This window comes from Zosterops lateralis (assembly GCF_965231275.1).
Source record: "Zosterops lateralis genome assembly, chromosome: 4".
Classification (NCBI taxonomy): domain Eukaryota; kingdom Metazoa; phylum Chordata; class Aves; order Passeriformes; family Zosteropidae; genus Zosterops; species Zosterops lateralis.
The window spans coordinates 74213439-74237126 of record NC_139765.1 but is presented as its reverse complement, the minus strand read 5'-3'; the positions used below and the strand labels follow the sequence as shown (position 1 = coordinate 74237126).

At 42.1% G+C, this 23688-nt stretch overlaps 1 protein-coding gene across 1 annotated transcript in view; it reads left to right on the top strand.

The window, feature by feature from the left end:
- GOLGB1 (golgin B1) overlaps nt 1-23688 on the top strand; it is a gene marked incomplete at its 3' end in the record, with an annotated part of 48503 nt that overhangs the window by 4384 nt on the left and 20431 nt on the right. The window contains exons 6-19 of the mRNA XM_083860656.1: nt 1941-2093; nt 3045-3134; nt 3559-3672; nt 5369-5780; nt 6742-6815; nt 8443-8530; nt 9283-9350; nt 10276-15227; nt 16031-17981; nt 19392-19570; nt 20801-20966; nt 22064-22195; nt 23273-23431; nt 23547-23644. Of these exons, the coding sequence (XP_083716782.1) occupies nt 1941-2093; nt 3045-3134; nt 3559-3672; nt 5369-5780; nt 6742-6815; nt 8443-8530; nt 9283-9350; nt 10276-15227; nt 16031-17981; nt 19392-19570; nt 20801-20966; nt 22064-22195; nt 23273-23431; nt 23547-23644 (8636 nt within the window). The remainder of the gene's footprint in view (nt 1-1940; nt 2094-3044; nt 3135-3558; nt 3673-5368; nt 5781-6741; nt 6816-8442; nt 8531-9282; nt 9351-10275; nt 15228-16030; nt 17982-19391; nt 19571-20800; nt 20967-22063; nt 22196-23272; nt 23432-23546; nt 23645-23688) is intronic.

Below are 23688 nucleotides of genomic sequence, written 5' to 3'. Positions count from 1 at the left end.
CTATTTGTCTTATTAGCAGGATATTCATAGTTCCAGCAAGGATGTCTATGCCTGTGCTCTAGGAAGCCTATCTGTCCAGCTTCCTTGTACTACAGATGCTCTTGGAATGCTCAGCTTGATCTCCTCAAGGGCATGGGCTAGTTTTCTTTTCCATAACTTTCATAATCCATTGTAGCCAAACTCTTTCCTGCAGAAACTGTGTGTCTATCTGAGCTATGAGTTTCAAAATGTTACCTGTCATGTTAGTACAGCAAAGGTTGGCTGGAGTACAAGAACAAAGAGATAAGCAGGTCATTGAAACTGGAAGGCAGTAACCTAAATATAAAAAAATAAATATGTATTTTTTTTCCAGTCCTGTAGCTTCCTGAGCCATCATAAAGTTTATGGTTGACAAGCCATAATTGTGTAACTCTAGGTAGAAACTGAGGGGGAAGTGTCCTCTACAAAGACATTAAAGAGGCTGTTAGCCACTAACTAGAAGCCCCCATAGGACCTGGTAGTTTTGAAAACTTTACTTGAAGCGGATAAAGAAAAAATTACGTTCAGATATAAGAGTTTATACATTTTGGAAAAATATAATATTTAAAAGCTTGAGCTCTGGGAACTTTGTGGCTGTGCTACTGCCCTTAATTGTGGCGCTCTGTATAACAGTCAGTGTAAGAGGCTTTTCCAAATCCGACTGTAACTATCAATCCTGAAAGCTAATTACAAATAGGCAAACTAATCCACCCATCTTCCCCCCTAGCAACTCCTCTGCCCCAGCCTTATAAGTTATGTATATCCCTGGCTTCTTGGAGCTTCCTGCATTTCTGTTCTTTGTTTTTCTGTCCTGTTCTATTTCTAAATTTAAGTGCAGTTGAAGCTTCTTTCTCTGTCTATTCTGCTTCCTGCCAATGACCTTCTCTGTAGGTGAAAGATCTTTTGAGGAACAGTGGCCTCTTATTTCTATGACAATGATTTATAAGTACTTTAAAACGCCTTAATAGTATTTTCAGAATGGGTTTAAAGACATAAATACTCTGTAGAATTCCTGTGTTATTGATGGTATTTGACCCAATACCTGCCACAAATAAAATGGAAGAGATGCATTTTATATATATTCAGTAGAAAATAGCCAGCACTGAGTGCTCACAGTAGCTGGAAGTGCTGAGATGAGAATGGTTTGTCTGCTCGGGGACAGGTGGTGATGGACCTGCCCTCACCCAGGTGGAGAGAGAGAGTGCAGAGTGCAGGTGTAGTCTGCTGGGCTATCTGAGTAAACACAGCCTAAGCACATTGTATGTGAAATGTTGTTTGCATTTCTTGGTCATAAACAGAGGATTTAAGTGCTTCAGAGTGAAGTAGAACTGATAAATTTTTGCCTGTTCCCTTTGCTTGTTTCTAATAATTCATTGCTATTAATCCTGTGGTCTGAATAGATTTCCATGGGCATTTTCTGTAGTCCAGGATGTCTACCACGTTGTCACACTGGGAATATTCTTCTATAGCTAATTTAAAAATGTTTTTATTTCTGGTATTAGAGAAATTTGTGATGTTAAAAAGCCTCACAAATCAGGGTAGTTATATAATAAATAATGTATTTAATAACCTAATTTGCCTTAGTTTATATAGTGAGCAGTCAGCCCTTCCAAGTGCTTTGACACTGCCTAATTAGAGGCATTTTGTGCATGTCTACACAGAAATAGGGAAAACAGTTACTTAACATAGGACAACTTCATTTAAAGAAACAAAAGAAATGTAAAGTTAAGAAATGAAGCAATGTAGTAAAAATAGCAGTAAATAGTATTAAAATAAGCATCTGATAACGAGTCAAGAGTGAAATAGCATTTTAGTGTATTTTTTTAAATTAATTTATTTATTTAATTTACTAACCAGTAATTGTGATAAGTTTACTTTTTTCTATATCTCTTTTTCCCCCTTTTTTTCTCTTGCAATGTCAGAAAAATGAAAATACAAGTGAGGGGCATAGAGAGGAAGTGGAAGTACTGAAACAGCAGCTCAAGGAGCGAGAGGAGACTGTTCAGGACCTGAAGAAACAGCTGGCTGTAGCCAAAGTAAATCTGAAAGATGCTGAAATCAAGTATGCAACACAGGTACAGGAGTTTTTTTCTATTCATCAGTCTGTGTTTCTCACATCACCACTTAGACTAGTAGGAGAGAACAGAACAATGCTTATACATCTGGTCCTCAATTCCCTTACCTCATTTTTTTCAGTTTTGTTCCTCCTCAAATCACCTAGGTCCATCAAATTTACTGCCTTTGTCTCCTCCTCTAAACATTATTTTAAGTCTTTCACAATCCCCAAATGATCTTCTCCTGCCCCCCATCCTGTATCCCCAAGCCAGAACCACCCCAGGTGCAAAAGGTGCTCTGCAGGTAAGAGATGGGTTTCACCCTTGGACAGTGGAACTGATGACTCACTGAGGAGGGAGGAAACAGTCCCTGGAAGGGCCTGGATAGGGTGTCCCTTCCTCTGAGTCAGAATTTGGGTCCTTCCCTGTCTGCCCTTGCTGTTCTGTGATGGGCTTTGCAGTAGCTGGGACTGGAGTGTTCTTCCAGCTGCCAGGCCTGCCATGGCCTGTCTGTGCTCTGCTGTGGGTGTGCAGGGCAGTTGCTTATCACAGAATGTAACAGCTTTAATGTTACATTGTAGTTTTTTGTGGAAAGATTTTTTTTTAAATACTCCAAATTGCAGGTTTGGCTTTTGAACTGTGAATTGGGCTGCATCCTATAGAACTAAAAGCCCGGAAGTCTTTTGAACTCTTAATTGTTTAGTAATCATATATTTTATAATTCTGCATATTTATAGATTAAATTCTATGTTTTTTGCTTTCTGAGATTTGAAATCTCATCAGTTGTTATACACATACTAGTAGAATAAGGACACCAGGTAAAAATCCATTTGACCAAGATGATGTACAGGATTGTGAAGCTGAAACTCCATCACACAGACAGTATGCTGGTGCATGTTGAAAGCAAGCCTGTGTGTCTGTCAGGTTCATAACCTTGTTGGTTTGTTTCTATTCTGTGGCTTATGTTTTCAGCTGAGTTCCCTTCAGGAAGTGATTCAGGAGAAGGAAGCTGAATTGCTCAAGATGGTGGTCCAATCAGATATGGAAGTAGAGATGCAACAGGTATATTTGATATAATAATCGTATCAGGGGAAGAGGAAGGAAAAAGAGTTTTACCAGAAGACATCCTGAAAGAACAGTTCTTGTTAAAGTAACTCAAAAGGGATAAGAAAAAGATACTTTGGTTGTTTGGAGCTTTTTGGAATGCTGGTTGGGACTTTGAGTCCTAGCTTCAATCTTCTGGTTTGTTTTCAGTCAAAGAGAAAGAACAGTTGATAAAAGTGTTATATTATTGTGCTCCAGTTCCCTATTCATCAAGCAAAGTAAGCTCCTCCCACTGCACCAGGGCTCCAGACTAGGTCAAAAAATGAATTAATTCAGGCTATCAAAGTAACTGTGTTACAGAAATGAGGTGTATCAATGAAACCTGGGAATCTAAACTTACATTGGTCTCCCCAGTGCTGGAATAAACTTGTCTCTCTCACAGAACCTGCGCACACTCCAGAGAAAGCTTGAGGAGCAGGAAGCAGCTCTGTTAGGACGAACTCAGGTGGTAGAACTGCTGCAGCAGGAGTTACATACTGCTGAAAAACAAAATCAGGTACCTGGTTGTGCTTTTTTATTGCTTTACACTCTGTGTGTGTGGTAGATGGGGCCTTTCTCAGTAGCTCAGAAGTTACCAGATTAGGTTTTTTTTGGCACCAGGTTTCCGTCATGAAATCAGCTGGGGCCACCCTCCCTGGGTCAGGCGTTAGAGCTGCAGGTCTGTGTGCACAGCTTACAGCAGGTACTGCCAAACAGTGGGGTTCTGCAGCTGCCAGCTCTAGTGATCCAGGTTCTGAGCAGGTGGACAGGGTCTACATCTATCCATTCCCATACTGCTGACTGTACTTTCAAAGCCAAGTACACCAACCTTTGCCAAATGCAGACGTGCCTACCACAGTGCTGCTGAAGTGTCAGTGTTTCTGGACTGCATTGTCTGGGCCAGATCAGAGCAGAAACAGCTATTCTTTGGTACATCTTGCTGAGAACTTGCTTATATGGTGACACAACTTGTAGAGTGGGATTGGTTCTCACTTCAACAGTTTGGAGTGTGAAGGGGATGAGATCAGGTCTGTGCATATATGACTATATAGACATGTGCTCCTTGAGGCAGGATTAAGAACACAACCTCTTAAAAGGTTGGTTTGCAGATGGAGGAAGAGTGTATTTTCAGTTTTTCCAATACCTGAACTTCGGAAAATTCTCCTTCTCTTTAGAAGAGACTTATACTTAATTAGTCTCATATTCGTTGGCTGCATGATCTTCAGTTAGTCTAATGCCAAACCTTGCTTTGATAATTTTTACACACTTGTGCTCCACATATTTTCTTTTGCTCTTGTCCCAGCCAGGCACAATGATGATGCCTCTTACTACTATGAAGAGGTGAAGAGCCTCAGTGAGCTGACTTGTACTCACTGCTGACTGCATTGCTCAGCAGGGTCTATCATGGGGTGGTGGCACAGATACCTTCATGACATGGTTATTAGGCTCCCTTGGCTTCTCCTCGGTGTCTTTGACTTCCCTCATACATTCTGTGGTCTGAAGGAGACCTGGTATAGGTACAAACTTGAGGCCATGTGGCTGAAGCCTCCTCATCAAGTAAAAGGAGCTTCTCAACAGATTCCTCCTGAAATTAGCTATGCTGACCATCCACAGTTCCGGAGGAGGAAGTTTGACAACAGGAGTTTGGGCAAGTGTAAGGTCTGTTTCTGTGTCTTGGTCACCTTTAAATCTCTGGTAGACCAGAGCCTTCTGAGATCTTTGAGATCTTTCTTAAAGCAATGGATACTGTGTGGAGCCCTCTGTTATCTCCAGATTCATATTTCAGCATTTGCCTTTCACATACACACTTTTGTTCTGTTTTTTTAAAAATTCTACTCCGTAATTGTTGAGTTCTCCCTCATTTGTTGTAGCCCTTTGTCCCCTTTTTGGGAAGTTTGCTTTCTTCTAAAAGAGAACTCTTGGCCACTGTTCTGTTCCATCTTTCCTCTAAATTCCCCTTCTCTGAACCAAGACTTACCTTTTCTTTACCACAGCTACGAGGAGCTGTTTCTCCCAGCATTGCTTTCTTGTAATTTCCAAATAGTGGGGCAGTTTCTAACAAATTGAAATTTCTGACATGTTTGTTTTCTCCCTTTTGCTACTCAAGTATTTTAAAAGGATTAATGAAAACCTTAAAATATAATTCGTGTACTTTGCTTTGTCAAGGTATTTAACTGGTTGAGAGAGAAATTAATTTTTGTATCATTTTACAGACACTCCTAGATCGGTGCCAGAAGATGGAAACAGAACTAAGCTCCACGAAGGATGTGCTAAATGCAGAGAGACAAACATCTCAGGATCTCAGGGAGAAGATGGAGCTGGAACTAGCTGAGAGGAAGCTGTCTTCCCATCGCTTGCAGGAGGAGGTGCAGCATCTCTCAGAGCAGCTGGAGGAGGCAAGAAGAGCACAAGCTGAACTAGAGGTGAAGTATAAAGACCTGGAACAGGAACATGGGCTGGAGGTGGAAGAGAAAAACCGTCTGCTCGGTTGTCTGAGAGTGGCCGAACAAGAGCTGCGGTGTGGCCGTGCTGTCCTTGGAGCTGAGGAGGACCAGCTGAAACAGGACGTTGGCCAGCTCTTGGTGCCATCTGCGGAACATGGAGCTACAGCACACGGGCCACTGGGTGAGCAAGCATGGCAGTTAGGTGGAGCAGGTTCTCAGGAGTCTGAGTATCACTGGGTTGCCTTCTCTTAGGCTTTGTTTTTATAACAGCTCTTAAGAATGGCTTGATTGAAGAATTCCTAGTTGCACAGGGGTATAGGAGGGGTGGTATGAATCAATAAAGGAAAGTTATTATCAGAGAAAACAGGCTGCCTTTCAATTGTCAGAATTCACAAAACATTCATTTGAGCTTCCTCAACTTCCATAATACTTGGCAAATACAGTTTTGTATAATCAATTGTATGTAGAAAAATGTTTAAAGGAGTACAGGAAAAAACCTTGTACTGTATGTTGATGGTATATGTGTCCTCTCTGCAGGCTCAGAAGTGAAAAGTACAGAAATTCGTACCCCTAAGAGAATGGTTTAACTTGGTCCAGAGTTTTATTTTGCATACCATCATTGCTAGTTAACATGTTCCCAAAATTGGGGCCTGTTTTTTTTAATGCTTATAAATTGGTATTTCTGGGGAAGACACAGTATTCATTGCTTCACTGGCTCCTATACTAAAAAGCTGGGGCATCACCTAATATGTTAATTAGAACTGAGATGAATTACAGAACGCAATTTCTCATATTATTTTTTCCAAATTAAATTTGAAACCTTTTGCTACAATAGTTCTTTCTTTGCTCTCCTTTGTAAAAATGTTTCTTAAAAGTTGAATCTCTATTACCTGTGTTTCAGTATGTCTGTATGACAACAATTGTTCTTTTCTAAAAATGGCTTAACACAGCATGTTGGTTGTGTGGTTGCCTCTAAAAAAAACTAAACCCATATTGTCCCATGATCATGTTACGTATCTCCACTACATAAGTGTTATTAACAGCCACGTGTCCTTTCTCGAAAGCTCCTAGAAGAATATCCTGTTGCTGTCTAAAGCAACGACTTAAGTTTCAAAGAAATTTTTTGTGTTTGAATGTTTCAGAAATACCACATTTGCAACTTGTTCTCCAGGAGTCTCAGCAGGAAACTGTGATGGTTGCAGAAGATGCAGAACAGGTAATGATTAAGCAGCTGAAATAAGTTAAAATTAAAATAGGTCAAGGACTGGCCTTAAAACAGTTAAGCTGTCATGGTCTTTTTTATCAATCCTCTTTGGAAGGTTATTATTAAGTGGATTAATGATGAAAGACAGAAATAGCTTCCAAATGCAGCTTGCACTGTGTTCGTAACAGACTGTGTTTCTCTTTGCCAGCTGTGTGGATTTCTTGTGTTCTTCATCCACCCAATCCACATTTGTGCTATTTTTTACCTGTTGTGAGTTAGTTTTTCAGCAGAACTATGGGCTAATCTGAGACAGATCTCTGGAAATAAAATTCCAAAGGCTCAGCTGTCATTATATATGATGCCTTTCAAACCAGCCCTGTCCACTCCCACTGCCCTGATGGGCACCTGGCTGGGGGAAGCTATGTGTTCCTTGAGTGGGTCACTGCCCTTGAGCTACTCCAACGTGTCCAGCTGCAAGTGCAGTCAGGCTGTTGTTGGGAAAGATGCAGGATTAGGAACTTGCTGCTTGTCTTTATGCTCAGCGTGGGGAGGGAGATGAGGAGCCTCTGTGTGTCTGTACTGAGGATTTACTGTGGAACCAATTGTTAGCTTAGGTCAAGGTCTTTCCAGCCTGCTCTGCTGGCCCATCCTGTCCACAGGGGGAGGGTTAATGCTGTGTTTTATCTAATGCGTTCCTCTCTATCAGAGGGTTTGTATATTACTGTGAGATATTAAGGTAAAAAATTGATATTTGGAACTGGAAAAACGTTTTGAGTCATACATCCTGCTTGACTCACACCCTTGCCTTCCAATTGCCTGCAGTCAAGCTGTGAGCTGGTAGATCAGTGGGAATATACACATGCCCACACATGTGGTCTTTTCAAGGGCAGATATAAGCATTTAAACCATTTTCTACTGTCCTTTTATAGACAGTGGAGAAAATAGGTTCTTTAGCATATGACTCACCTGGAGAAGGTGAATGTTGAAAATGGGTCAATGAAAACAACCCTGGAATTGTCCATTTCAGTGTCTTTATTATAAAAGGAGTCCAGCTAAACAGCTTGCATCTAAGTTTTTACACTTGGACAGCCATTTCTACCATTTGTGTACCTGACCCATGGCTTTAGGTCAAGTAATATAGTTACCCAAACCCGGGTTAAGGCATCTAGAAGTTAAAAGGTTCTTGTGGGGTTATTGGTTTGTTTGTGTGGTAGAGCCCAGTGTAACTTCATTGGGAAGACTCCAGGTTCTTTATCTGCTGGAGCAGTGAGGCAGAGAGTGACAGACATGTGATTTCTCACCTTCTCTGCTTGGGTGGTCACTGAAAGATTATGATACTGTAGTTAGTCCCTTTGAAGTAGTGAAGATGGAAATCATCTCCAGGTGGGAAGGAAGGTATTTAAACCATTTATATGTTAATCTGCTGAGATATGTCTTATTCTATTGCTTAACATCAAAACCAATCTATCTTTTTCATTATTTATTTATTTGTTTGTTTTCATTAGGCTTCAGAGTTGTGTCCAAACTTGGGACTGATAGGTTTTACTTAGAGCTTGGCAGAACAGTAAACAACTAAGAGAGCTGTCTTTTTGTATCAGGATCCTGGCTCAAAGCTCAGTGTTTTTCCTTCAACCCACAGAATAAGAATATTGGTGCTGAGGCAAAATTGCAAGACTTGTGGACTGTGGAAGCTCCAGCCTCTTATGTAGACTGCTCTTCTTCTACAGGTGGGGACACAGAATAAGGCACGTGACAAGAAAATTGTGGAAATTTGAGAAGTTTCAGGGACAAATCTTAAAATTATTTAGAAAGAGGAACTCTGAGGTCAGAATCTAAAGATGATAATCTATAGAAGGCAGAAAATATTTACATGAGGTAGAAGAGAACATTCTAATGTGTGATGGGTAGGGTTTACCAGAAGAGAAGAAAAAAGTGGTTGCTAAGGTTAGAAAGAGAGACTGGATTGAAGGATTGTGTTTGTAGATGCAAAGACTGATGTGTAAGACCCAGAAGAGAATTAAGATAAAATTAAGAACTGTGTGTTTCTCTGCAAGCCAGTAAATTTCTTTTGCACGTCTGGAATTAGTTCCCCCCTGCATCCCAATGAAAAAAAACCAAAACCAGTCAAACCAATCTGTTACCTGATTCTCTTGTCTCTTTGCTCTTCATCCTTCTGCAGGGGTCAGAAGTGCTGTGTGCAGGTGATGCCAGCATGCAGCAAACACGGGGAGTTGCACAGAGTCATATTGCAGCTGCAGGGTCAGCATTGCTGGCTAGGGTTAAACTACAACAAGGTGTCTGTGCACTGCATAGACTCAGACTCTGTTTTCTTGGGTGCTTGGTTTACTGCCATTTTTTTTTTCCTTCTTTTCTCACCTTCTGTAGAAGCTCCAGTCCCATTTATTGCCCCTTCATTTCCCTACTGATTTCTCCTGCAAGGTGTTACACTGATGGTGACAAGTGTACCTTTTCTCACCAGGTGTGTCAGGAGAGCTGGTGAATTCTGAAATGCAAAAGCCTTTTGGTGACACTTTCGTGCTCTCTGAGGTACAGATTTAGTCCAAAACCTTTTTGGTCTCAGTATTGTATGCATTTGCAGATATGAAAATTTTAATTTAGTTTAGAAGCCCCAAAGAGTTGGCTTTTTTAACCTCCTGTGACTTCAAGTGGTTGTTTCATTATGACAGCAGACTTTTTAAGAGCAGCTCTCTTTTAATAGTTCCCCATAAATTGTTTCTGCCCTCCAAACTGATGAACAGCCTTTACAGTGCAGCATGTTGACTTATTGGTGGGCTGTTAGTCCAGGCTTTTTGGGGAGGATTTGTGACTGCTTTTCTTTTGTAATCTGTTTTGGGGGATGGGAAGAAACCTTAAGATAGTTATTTGGAAAAAGGCAAGCACTTAGTTCAATGTCTAATGCTTTCACTTTGGACATGGACACAGATTGGAATATGGGCTTCTATCCTGCTTCTTTGCCCAGTTAAATGGGCAGATAGATCAGGGGACAAAACCTCCATATTCAAAGACTATGAATAGGATACTATGAAAATGTGACTGATTAAGTACACTAGAGGTCTTTTGAGAACCACAGGAGAACTTTAACAGTTCAGAGTCATACCATCTCTCTCTTGTAATCAAGAGAGGGGGAAAAAGGGAATAGGAAGTTGCCCTTATGGTCTGATCCTGAAGCCAGCATCTTTCATGCTGCAGCTTCAGAAACTGAAATTAGCAGAAGTGACCCTGGAAGTCACAAAATCACAGAATGGTTGGGGTTGGAAGGAACCTCTGGAGATCACCTAGTCTACCCCCCACTGCCAAGACAGAGTCCCCCTGTTTTTAGCAAGGCTTCTATTTATTGCAGAAGCCAGCTTGAGAAAGCTGCAAAAGCTACAAAATATGGAAAGCAGATACTTTCAAAAATGGCCCTTTCACAAGATTCAAAGGGAAAATGATACCTGCTATTTTCTTTCAGGCAAGAACAGATGGCTTTACAAAAGAAAGCAAGCAGTTTACTGAGGAAAGTTGTCCATCCGGAATTCTAGAATATATTGCTGCAGAGAAACAGAAAGAGCTGTCGGTTTTGCTGGTGGAACTGAAAGAAGCCCAAGAAGAAATAACTTTTCTGAAAAGCCAGCTCAAGGGCCCCAGTGGCCAAACTTCTACAGGCAGCCAAACAGAAGCTAACCAGGTGGAAGAGGATTCACAGATACAGTGTCTGGAGAGGGAAGGGCTGGCAGCTTCAGATACACAGAGTGTGTCATTACTGAGGGAAACTGAAATGCAGCAAATTGGCTTTCTTCAGGAAAATGGAATCAGTCTCCAAGAACAGCCTCAGGGAAGCCCTGGCACCTCTCAATCTCAAGAACTGATAAAGTTACAAAACCAAATTACAGAACTGCAAACAATTCTGCAGAAATCTGAAGAATCCTTTAGGAAAGAACTAGGAGAAAAATGTGCAGAAATAAATAGGCTAAACCAGTTGGCTGAGGAATACAGAAAAAAAAGAGAGGATCCTGACAGTACATTTTGTGTTTTGACTGAAGAACAAGATCAGCTCTTGAGTCAGGTGAAAGATCTTTCTACCATAACAGAACTGAAGGAGAAAGTGAAGCAACTGGAGGAAGAACTGGCTCTTTCAGAAAAGCAGAGACTGTCAGACAGTCAAAGCAGTCTTCTAAGAGAGCAAATTCAGAGCCTTAAAAATGAATTTAAATCCAAGGATATAAAAATTGAAGCTTTGCAAAAGGACTTGGATGAAGCACAACTTCAGCTTTCTGACCAGGACATGCAACTAAAGGATCTGAGAAGCCAGGCTGAGACAAAGGAATGTGAAGTACTTGACCTAAGACAACTTCTGAGGAAGAACACAGCAGAGATGGAAGAGCTTTCCCACAAGTTGGACTTAAAGGGACACGAGGCAGCAAGCCTAGAACAGCTTGTTGCTGAGCATACCAGGTCTATAGAGAGCCTGCAGCAAGCCTTGCTGGAAAAGGACCAGCAGATGGCAGAGATCAGTGTCAGCATGTCTGAGAAAATGGTCCTCCTGAATGAAGAGAAATTTTCTCTAGGAAATGAGCTGAAGAGTCTTAAGGAGCAAATAAGTCTGTTACTAAAAGTCCAGGAAGAAAAAGAACAGAACATAGGAGCAAAAGATACGTGTCTGAAATGTGGGGCATCTGAGCAGCAGAATGAGACAGAAGCAGCGAGTAAAGAAAAGGAGGAATTAGTCAATCAAGTTGAACTTATGAGAAAAGAAAATGAGCAAGTAAAGCGGAAGCTGCAGGCAGCACTTGTGAACAGGAAGGAGCTTCAGAAGAAAGTAACCAGACTGGAGAATGAATTAGAACAACTGAGTAGAGAACAAAAGTCAGAAACCTCAGTGGCTCAGGCAGCTGCAGGGGAAGAAAACATGAGAAGCACGATCAGTAAAGAAATGAGTCTTGAAAACCAGCCCAGTGAGGACTATCTAATTCAGCTGCTTTCTGAAAAGGAATCTGAGTTGCAGAGCATCCGGAAGGATAAAGAAGCTACTGAAGCACGACTGCAGGCAGTGATTGAGGAAATGAGACAAGGCTTGCAGGGTAAGGCAAACACTGTTTCAATTAAAGATGACATCATGGAGCATCAGACAATTCCTGGCAAAGTAACTGAAACCAATGAAAGCCCAGAAGATGATGAAGAAAATGAAAAACATAGTTCAGCAAGTACAAATCTGGAAGAAAAACAAAAGTCTGCTCTTAAAGAAAGGATTTCAGTTCTTGAACAAGAAAAAGAACAACTTCAAAAAAAACTTCAAGAAGCTCTGGTATCTCGCAAAGACACTATAAAAAAGGCTCAAGAAAAAGACAGGCATCACAGAGAACAACTGAAACAGCAGAAAGATGATTACAACATCCTGCAAGAACAATTTGATCAGCAAAGCAAAGAGAAGGACATCATCCAGGCTCAGCTCAGACAACTTCAAGAACAGAAAGGATCAGCAGAGAGTGTTTTCGGGAGTCAAGATAGGTTGGATTCTTCATGCGTGGAAGCAGAAGATACAACAAATAACAAGCTTGAACAAGTTGCAGATGTTTCTGAGGAAGAGTTGAAAAAACAGCTTGACAAATTGCAGACAGAGAAAGAAAAATTGGAATGTAACGTCAGCCATATGCAAAGGGAACTTGCTTACAAATCAGAATTAATCTTTGATTTGCAGCAACACATAGCACAGTTGTTTGTAGAGATAGAAGGGCTAAAGAGAGCCTCTGACCAAGCTGAAGCTAAGGGAGCAAGTCTTCGTAGAGAATTGGAGGAGAGTCAAGGAAAAGTTTCTGGAGTGGCCGATCTGGAAGACTTGAAAATCCTTGTGCATCAAAAGGATGAAGAAATGGAATTTCTTAACCAGCAGTTAAAGGAGAAAAGCGAAGCTCTTGATGATGTGCAGGCACAATTGCTGGAAAAAGAGGACTCAGTCAAAAGACTCTGTAGTCAGTTGGAAGCTCAGGCTCAGCTGCATGAGGAGCAAAGAAAGCAACTGCAAACAGAGATGCTTGAAATTCAGGAAAAGCAAGAGGACAGTGCAGAAGCAGCTAAACAGAAGAATCAAATGCAGAGAAAGTTGCAAGCTGCACTTATCTCTAGAAAAGAGGCACTAAAGGAGAGCAAATGTCTAAAAGAAGAGCTGGCTAATGCTAAAACTACTATTGACAGTCTTTCTGTCAAGCTGACAGATATGGAAAGCCAATTATGTGGCCATGTTAAAGAAACAGATACCTTAACAGAAAAGTTAGCATGCCTCACTGGAGAGCGAGAAAAACTTACTGCAGAAATTGATAAACTACTTAGAGAAAATCAGAATCTCGATGGATGCTGTAAAAATCTTACACTTACTCTGGACAGAGCTGTTCTAGAGAAAGAGAAGCTGGAGAAGGAGGTAGAATCACTGAAGAGCTTTCAAGCCACTGAGAGTTCTGAGTGGCAGGAGAAGTACAAGGAGCTTCAGGGAGAATATGAAACTCTGCTGCAGTCATATGAGAATGTGAGTAATGAGGCTGAGAGAATTCAGCGTGTGTTGGAAACTGTTAGGCAGGAAAAGCAGGAAATTTGCCTTCAGCTCAAAAGGGCTGAAGCAAAAAAAGAGGAAACAGATAAGCAGCTACAGGAAGCTGGACAGGAAATGGATGAAATGAAGGAGAAAATGAGAAAATTTGCAAAATCAAAGCAGCAAAAGATCCTGGAACTAGAGGAGGAGAATGAGAAGCTTAGAGCAGAGATGCATTTTACAGATGGAGAGCTACACAGGACTGGAGAGAGCTTTACAAACACTAGCCTGAAAGAAGATCTGGAGTGCTCTAGGAGGGAGTGCCAGTCTCTTTCTACTCAGCTTGAGACAGTAATGGCTGAAAAGGAGTCTCTTAATCAAGAGATCGTGGACTTGAAGTGCCTTTTGCAGTTAACAGAATCTAAACTGAAGGAAAGCAGAGAACTTGTAGACAGGTATGTTGCCCAGCAGACAACGGGGGGAGAAACTAATGAGGCAGTTGCCGCACCATCACCAATGGAAAGGTCTGAAAATCAAGTGGAAGAAACTTTTAGACCAGAGCCTCCTGCTGCAGAGCTGGAACAAGAGGCATTTGAAAGTGATAGACCTTATGAGGATCCTGGTATCTATAGACAGCAAATAGCTGAGCTCACCAAGCGACTTACAGAGCTGGAAGATAATAGAAAGGCTTCAGAACAACAGCTGGGTGACACCCGCAGGTGTGTTGAGACTTTAGAAGGTGAGAAAAGGGCTTTAGAGCACCAAATGGAAGAGAAAGTCCATGAAGTGAATGATCTGCAGGCTACAGTAGCAAAGATGGAGCAAACGGTCCAAAAAGCCAAAGATGACCTGGTGAGAATGACGGCACTGAAGGATGCTCTAGAGGCTGAGAAGGATGACTTGGAAGAAAGGCTCATGAATCAGCTGGCAGAACTTAATGGCAGTATTGGAAACTATCAGCAAGATGTAACAGACTTCCAAATCAAGAATGATCAGCTGAAACATGAGGTTCAGAGTTTGCAGAGAATAATGCACAAACTGGAGGAGGAGAAAAGTCAGATGGCAAAGGAGAAAAGCGAAGCAAGTTCTGAAAAGCAAAAGGAATCTATAGAAAAGCTAAAGTACAATTGGAGAGGAGAAAGCAGCACACATATAAAGGAGCTTCAAGAACTGCTGAAACAGAAACAGCAGGAGATTAAGCAGCTGCAGAAAGACTGTATTAAAAACCAGGAAAAAAACAGTAGTTTAGAAAGAACTGTTAAAGCTCTGGAATTTCTGCAGAGTGAGACTCAGAAAGAGGTAGAAGCAGCCAAAGAAACTTCAGCTAAAGCAGCTGAAGACACCAAGAAAGCCCAGGCAGAGCTTGCTCTCTGCAGAGTAGTGTTGGATGACACTCAGAGTGAGGCAGCAAGGGTTCTAGCTGAGAGTATCAAAGTGAAAGAAGAGTTGCAAGCAAACAAAGAGAAAATTAAAACTCAAATGAAAAAAAAGGATGAGGACTTTGAGAGAAGACTGGAACAGGAAAAAGACAAGCACTCAAAGGAGATCAAAAACATGGAAGAAAAGCTGGCATCATTACAGAGGGAGAAAGACCATATGGAAACAACTGTTGGTAATCTGCAAGACTCCTTGAAGATAAAGGATCAAGAAGCCAAGCAACTAGAAGGCAGTCTAAACAAAACACTAGCCCAGCTTGCAGCCTTCACCAGGAGCATGTCTTCCCTTCAGGATGATAGGGATAGAGTGATAGATGAATCAAAAACGTGGGAGAAGAAATTCACTGAAACTATTCAAAAGAAGGAAGAAGAAATACGTTCAAAAGAGGAAGCTTGTGTTATGCTGAAGAACCAGATGAAAGACATGACCATGCGTGTGGAAGAACTCCAGACTCATATATCCAGGTAAATAAGCTATGTTAGAGGAAGTTTATCAGGAAAAAGTTACTTTGTATTTGTTGTCTGCACAAGGACCCCAGGCGATCACTCTAGAATAGTTCTTCACCTCATTAGGATACCTGTGTTAAATCTATTCTCTGTGACAAGCACTCACCATCTGAGGACTATCCAGAGTCTTTCAAATTTCAGATCAATTAAAGAGTTTCTTTTGCATGTTTTTTTTTTGCACTGAGAGGTCAAGAGAGCATTGGGATACATAATTCCAGTTTAATGCCACAATAAACTTTAAGGGGAAGATGGTGCTATGGAAACCTATTAAAATGTCCGTACATCTGTGTATTTCCAAAATTCAAACCTAATGCATTCTTATATGAGTAAATTGTTTTATAAAGTTTATATGCTGTGTCTTTGCATGCTGAAGCATGAGATAGATATCAAAGGTATCAGATCAGCAATTTCATTATGGGGTGGCGTGAGGTTGTTTTTGTTGTTAGTTACAATGGATGAGAAGTAATGTAATGACAAGGAGCTGATAACATTCAGTATCTAAGTGCCTCCACTTTTTTCAGTATTAAGATGAACAACTTTAACATAGTATATTCCCCTGGCACCACCCCTTTCAGGCAGTAGTACAGTCAGAACTTTAAAAGATACCTTGAATTTTAAATTGAGAGATATTTCCAGCTTATTTTTTTAAGTAGAACAAATTCTGTGGGTTTTCTAAATTAGTACAAGAACAGTGTTAGTGCAGGTTTACATACTGAGATACTTTCTGGATTTTTGACAAACTTCATCTTTTCTGTTTTCAGGCTGGAATGCAACAAGGAAGACTGGGAAGCTGACTGCATGAAGGAGATTCAGCATCATCAAAAAACATGTGAAATGTTGCAGGAGGAAAAAAAAGAGCTTTTGGCTCAGCTTGAGGGGTCTCAGAAACTGTACAGCAAGTCTCAGAATGAACAGCAGGAACTGGAGTCAGAAATCAGCAGCCTGAGAGACCAGCTTGCTGACTTACAGAATTCCTTCACCAAATGTGAGCTGGCCAGGGAAGAGCTGGGGGCTGTGGTCAAGCAACAAGAGACCAGTATCCAGAATTTTAAACTCAACTGTGAACAGCTTGAGGCTGATCTGCAGGCTTCCAAGGACCTAACAAATAAGCTACATGAAGAAACCAGTGCCAAAGATCAAAAGATTATGAGTTTGCTGTCTGCCAAAGAAGAAGCAGTTATGGCTGCTCTAGCTGAATTACAGCAGCAACATTCTGAAGAGATGAAAGAGTTGGAGTGTAGGCTGAGTAAGGAGGAAGAAGATAGAAAAGCCTTGGAAAATGAGAAGAACAAATTTAATGACAAACTCAATCATCTCACTGAAAAGATGAAGATGAGCAGAGAAGAAAGTAAACAGCAGAAGGCACAACTGGACTCCTTCACCAAGTCCATGTCATCTCTGCAGGACGACCGAGACCGCGTACTGAGGGACTACAAGCAGCTTGAGGAGCACCATCTTGTTATGATCTTGGAAAAAGACCAGCTAATTCAAGAGGCTGCTGCTGAAAACAACAAGCTCAAGGAAGAAATGAGAAGTTTCCATAGCCAAATGGATGACCTCAATTCTGAGAATGCCAAGCTGAACGCAGAGTTGGTGCGGTACAGAGAAGACCTTAACCAAGTGATTTCAATAAAGGACTCCCAACAGAAGCAACTTCTCAAAATACAGCTTCAGCGGATCCAAACTCTGGAAAATGAGAAGGCAACCATAGAAACACAGCTGAAAGAGTCTGAGCATACTCAGGATGATCTCAGGAAGCAGGTGGAAGCCTTAAGAGAGGATAAAGTCAGTATGTCTCAAGAGATTGAAACTCTTCTGTCCTCTCTGTCCCGGGTGCAGAGTGAGATGGCAGCTTTACGTGAGGGGGGTCCCATCGTGGAGTGTCAAGCAGAACTGAAGGCTCGAGAGAAAGAGGTACAAGAACTGAGTCATGAGCTTTCCCTCTCCCAGAAAAGAATAACAGAACTTGAGGGGGAGCTAGAATGTGTTCAGAGGGATGCAGCCAAGAGAGTGGGAGAGGCTGAGGACAGGCTTCGGAAGGAATTGAAGCACCTGCATCATGATGCTGGGATAATGAGGAATGAAACCGAGACAGCAGAAGAGAGAGTAGCAGAGTTGGCACGGGACTTGATGGAAATGGAACAGAAATTGCTTGCAGTCACAGATGAAAACAAGGATCTCAGAGCTCAAATTCAGTCTTTTGGGAGGTCCATGAGCTCTCTCCAGGATAGCCGAGACCAGGCCAATGAAGAGCTTCATGTTTTGAAACAGAAACACTCTGCAGACTTAGAGGAGCAAAAGAGTCTAGTGGAGAATCTTCAGAAACAGATGGCTCAGCTACAAGAGGAGCAACGTTCCACTGCCAGGGACCGAGATATGCTGAGGTCTGAGCTGACAGGACTGCAGAAGGCTATTGACGAAAGAGGTCTCTTGGCCCAGATTCAGAAACTTAATCAGGAGCTCAGAGCTAAAGATGATGAGCTTCTCCGCTTGTCTTCAGAATTGGAAGGCTCTTCCAACCAAGTCAAATCTTTCTCCAAGGCTATGGCAAGCCTGCAGAATGACCGAGACCGTCTGCTGAATGAATTGGACAAAAAACGTAAGATTGAAGAAGTGAAACAACAAGCAGAAGGGAGCACTTCCACCACTTCTTCAGAAGTGCAGAGTCTGAAGAAGGCACTGGCCTCCTTGCAGTGTGACAGAGACAGAGTAGTAAGTCCATGTTCTCTCTTCCTGCTCTTACTTAAAGCACTTAAAGGGAGATTTGGATCTTCAAGTCTTAAAATTCGGCTCACTTAGATCTGATAATTGCAATGTGATGCATAGATCATTGTCTTCAAGAAATCACAGAATAGTTGAAATTCAAAGGGTCTTCTGGAGATCTTCTAGAGATCTACTAGTCCAATCCCCCTCCACAAACAAGGTTGGCTGGAATAGGTTGCTCTGTACAATGTCCTGTTGGATTTTGAATATCTCCACTGATAAATATGCCACAGCTCCTCTGGCCAGCCTGTTTTTTCATTGTTGCTCCCTCACTTTCACAGGGATGTAGCTGAGGCTGAACAGACTAGGTTCACAGTTCTTTCTTGCCCTTCTTGTAAGTAGGGATGACATTTGCATTTATCCAGTCTTCAGGAACCTCTTGGGTCACTGTGACCTTTCAAAGGTAATGGAGTTGCCTCCCAATGACCTTAGCATATATGGGCATGCTCCATAAGACCCCATGGATCTGGTATGGGCCATCTATATTATTTTCTCTAGCATGGAGGCTGTGATTTCCTTGTTAACTTCTCAGATGGTTTTTCTCTTGGCTTGGTTTAAAATAGGAAATCGGGGAAATAAGGTCCTTGTTAACCTGCTTAGTTCACATCTATATCAGCTTATTTGATTTGCCTTAGATTTCTAAAAGAGACTAGGACAAAGGCTTGAGTTTCCTCTTCCTCTTGGCAGCTGATTTTCAAGGCAGGTACAAGACATTGCAGATTCCTTTCGACATTCTTGCCTGCACAGTGGATGTGTCTGTGTTTATATAGTCTCTGGCACAGTGCAGCCCAGCAGGTTCCGGAGTTCTCTTTACTGGTCAGAAGATAAACTTTGTTACGTCCCACTGCCACTCACTAAACACTGTCCCATCTCCAGAGTCAACCATGACTTCTTGTCTCCAAAAACAATTGCAGCATGTGTAACAACAACTTATTTCTAATTACAACCTGACTGGAATTGGAGAGCCAAAAGGATTTTACTTATCAGTTTCCTGGTTTACAGTAAATACCAGATTCAGGAGTTATGCTTAACCAGCTCCTTCTGTGTCACTTACTTTTCCTTTGAATAAGATAATTAACATTGTAGCCTAGAGTCTTTTTTGTTACTGTATGTCACATCTTCAAGGGAGGGCTCAAAACTCCCTGCCTTCATTAACAATAGAATTGTCTAAAAAGTTTTTTGCTGAGCAGTTTGTAGTACACTGCTGTATTTGATGATTTGGTTTCTAGTCCCTCTGTCATCTGAATATCATCTTTTTTCCCTCCAGATGCCACAGTGATAAATGCTCTTAAATAGTTCTAAGTAATAAACCTGGTGCTTGCTCAGCTGTCATACGCTGATGTTTCTCTTTAACTCCAGGTGAGAGAGCTGGAGAATCTGCAGCAGCAATACATCGTGGTGGGGGTGGAAGCCGCTGAGAATTCTCGATTAAAGGCACAACTGCAGCAGTGGGAGCAAGAGGCAGACAAACAGCTTCGTCTGCAAGAACGGCTGAAGCAAGAAGGAGCTGTGTACCAGCAGGAGCTTCAGCAACTCAGGTGAACTGTCTGTCTTGCTCCCTGTCTCGGCAAGGTTGGAAATGTGTTTGTTTCTCTCAAAGAGCGGTTGTGGGCAGAGGTGGGGGGAATGTTGAGAACCTCAGCCTGGACTGTGCCAGGGGGCACTGAGAGACTCTGCCCTGGCCAGGAGAGAGCACATGTTTCTCTCATTCAGCTCCTGCCTCAGAATTGCAGCCCAGCAGCTTGGAGGTCAGTGCCTGTGTGAAATAGATCAATGACCTTCTAGTTTTTATTTCCCTCATCCAGTGGTCAATATCATCTGTTGGAGAGGAAACTGAGGCTGTTTCTTGTATTGGAGCTTATGTATATGATCACAGTACTCTCCATTCCAGGCTGCTGCTGAACACCCTTTATTATCTCATTGATATCATAGTTTAGAACATACTAATTTTGTATGGCTGTCTAATCCTTTATTTCACTTGCTCTATGTCTTCTAGGGTTTTTTTAAAACTCTGTAATTCAAGTCTAGTAAAATTGTCTTCTCCAACTGGACTAAACTAGTCAGACAAATATGCTCTGTTCTGAAAACAGGGTGAAATGCTTTCAGATAGTTCAGACATCCATTTAAGAATGCCTGAGGCTGGAATGAAAAGGGCGGGATTTTCTTTGTGGAAAGGTCTATGGCTTATCTTTGTCCAGAGTGATATAAAAACTTGTAGTTCTCTCCCTTCCCCCTGCCGCCAATCTGACCCTCAAATTAACACTTCAGATCTTGTAAAATTTGAAGAATCTTACAAATTTTATTTATCTTGACAAAAAAGCAGGAGGTTTGTTTCCTGTGTAGCTTTTACACTGTACATGAAGTGATGGCTTCAGGTTGGTGTGGTGGGATCAGTACTGGGTCTGGTGCACATATGACCCTGCAGAGAAATTATTATGGGGACAAGTGGCATTGCCAGTGACTTCCTTGACAAAACTCTGTACAGTGAGGTAAAAACAATGTCCAGGAACACAAAAAGTGTGGAAAAAGTCACCCTAGGACAGCACGGAACAATCCAAAGGGTTCAACCAAATACAGAAAACTTCCTTAAACCAGCTTTAAGGTTCCTGTACTTAAATAGGTTGTCTTAGCCTGGCTTGGTTATAAAACTTCATGTCTAGCATGAGGTGATGATTGAATCACCCTTGACTCATTCTTAGCTGGATATTTGGACATCATAAGTGATACTGGTAACTTCCTTGTAATTTCCCTTTTTTTATGCTGGGCAGACAGGAGAAGACCACCTGGGAAAAGCAGAGCAGCAGCATGAAGGAGCAGTACCTGATGGCCATAGCAGAGAAGGACAAGCAGCTGAGCCATTTACAAAGGATCACACAGGAAATGAGGCTGCCCTTCAGCAAATCTCAAACCATAGAGGAACAGCACCAAAGCAAGGTGAGTGGAAAGATACAGATTATTTACTGGAAGTGTAAAGCTTGAAACTCAGCCAGAAGAGTATGTGTTGCCCGTATTCAGCTCCTACAAAGTGCAGTACTGAATGTGGTTGTGAGGCCTCCAAAGGTAATGCCAACAGTCTAACTTGCATCACTGAAAGTTGTAGAAATTATGGCATACCCTTAAGTGTTCTTCCTTCAGTTCCTGGTTTCCAATGTTTCAAGAAAGAGGATAAAAGAGACAGGGCACCTTTGTCCTTTGGAGGAGTATGGAACTTCTCAGGTGTATATTCTGGCTGTTTTAGAGTTGCCCTCTTGCACTGTCTTTGAATCTGAGATTTTCTGTCCTAGTTCTCATTTCAATGTCACATCTTAATTTTTAAGTTTTCTATTGCAGTTTTCTTGCTGTTTTTACTGTAACAGGGATCTACAATCCTGGTTCAAGCCTGGAGAGGCTGAGGCTTGAACACTGCACCCTCTCTCTTATTCTCCTTGTATACAGTCCTAAAAGTGGAGTGGAATATGCTTGGTATTCTGCTCATCTAGGGAAGGCTGCATGCACAGTGCAATGCATCGGAGCCAAGAGAGAACTCTCCCACCCGTGTCTGCAATGTTCCAGTGGTTTGTGTCTGTGGAGGGGGTAGCAAATCTCCCTTATCCCTTTGATACACCCATGCATATATGCAAAGAAAAAGCTTGAACAATGTTCATGTGATGCTTTCCAGGAGGATTCTTCAGTGCTGGCCTTCTGGTTTTTGTTGATTAGAGCAGTGTGGACATTGCTTTAGGTTTTTGTTTTTACTTTTCTCATTCTTGTGCCTTTTCTTTTTCCTTCCTGTATTGTAAACAGCTTTAAGACAACTTTTGAGCAGGACTCATCATATGTGCAAGTTTGGTGATCTTTCCTAACTGTTTGTATTTTAAGATGGCTTTTAGAATATTTCTGTTTATTCCCCGTTTGCTCTTTTGCCTGAGCAGATCAAGTTCCAGGTCCAGGAATGACACTTGGTTTGACCTTGGAATACTGAAAAGAGAGGACTAACCCAAGAGAGAGTTGTTACATGTGCAGTATATTTTTCATTGTTCTTTCCTTGGCAGATTTCTCCAGAACTCCTGAAAGGGGACTTTTCAAGTCTAGAAACAGAGATGAAACATCTCCAGGCCCAGCTAAATGACAGTCTGAAAGAACTACACCAGAAAGAGCTCAGAATTCAGCAGTTAAACAGCAAGGTACTGATCCATGCCTTATACTTGCTTGCAGTCAGGGATGAGGAATTTGGGGAGGGTCAGGCTGAAATAGGGCTCAGGAAGCAGGAATTAATCTGTCCTTGCAGGCATTCAATGAAGTAGCACAAAATCAGAAATATGTCTCTCAGAAGAGCAGTGTTAGAATCACACTGATGGATTCACTGCTGCTGAGCAGGGCTTGCACAGCAGCAGAGCCCCATCCTCCATGTCCCACACTCCTCTCCCTCAGTGAGCAACTGGGGTCAGCCAGAGCACTGGAGAGAGAAGCCATGAGTGGGACAGCTGTTCTGTATGGACCAGAAGGATATCCAGGCCCCATGCAGATCCCATCCAGCAGGCTCGGTGACAGGGTCTGAATCAGCAGCTTTTCTGCCACCCCCAGGGAGACCAAAGGGAGAAAGGAGGAGGGGAGAGGACAGAGGAGGAAAGAAAGAGGTGAGAGAAGGGAAGAGAGGATAGATGGAGGGGACAGTTAGGGAAGGAAGTTGGATGGGGAGAGATGAAGACCAGAGAGTGAGACCATATGAAGAAAGTTGTTTACAGGTTCCATGTTTTTTGTCAGGAGCGCTGTTTGCCCTCCTGCTTTCTGTGCTGCTGAAGAAAGTCCCTCCTTGGGAGGGCAAGTTTGTCATCTCCACTTGCACCTGCCAGATTGAAACACTTCCTGCATTTCAGTGCAGAATCATAATCAGTCAATTCCGACACTGAAATAGAAGACCCAGAATTTATCCATCTTCAGGAAGAGAGTGGTGTTCAAGGAGAAAGTGAGACTATAAAATCATAATTTACTGATGGTATTTCTGAAAGGTTTAGGTCAATATCAGCACTTTATAAATCTTGTTCTGGATATTTAGTATTCTACATATCTCCTTGATGTTTTGAGACTGCTATTCCAGAAACCTTTGCCACAAGCTACTCTTGGAGATTGTCACTGGTCTTTGCATGTTAGTGATGGGCAAGGTGGCAGTTATATGTTCTCAAGAGAATTCTTAACCTCAGAGAACGATTTTGCTTTCACAAAATCAATTTCTTTGCTTGCTTTTTGTGTTCTCTTCTCAGCTGTCACAGGTTTTTGAGGAGAAAAATGCCCTCTCCCTCCAGCTCCATGGGAGCAGTCGGAGCATCTGTGAGAGCCATCAGCACTACAGCGAGGTCCTGAACCGCTGCCTAGTGCTCGAGAGGCAGCTCCAGGAGCTGCAGGCTGCAGACAAGAGCATGGTAAGGGAATTGGGCTTGATGCACGGCAGGAAAAAGCTCATTTCAAGTGGCATTGTAGTGGCTGTGTGTCCTCTTCATTCAGTGCAGTCTGCAGAACATTCCTGTGTTCTTTCAGGAGCTGTTTGCGACAGATGCTGCTCCAGGAGCCCCCCAAGAAAAGAATGAGCCACAGAGAGGGACTTACACCCCTGAACTGCAGGAGCTGCAGCTGAGGTAAAGAAAGTCTGAGAAAACAGGGGTCCTGATGGAAGCCTTGA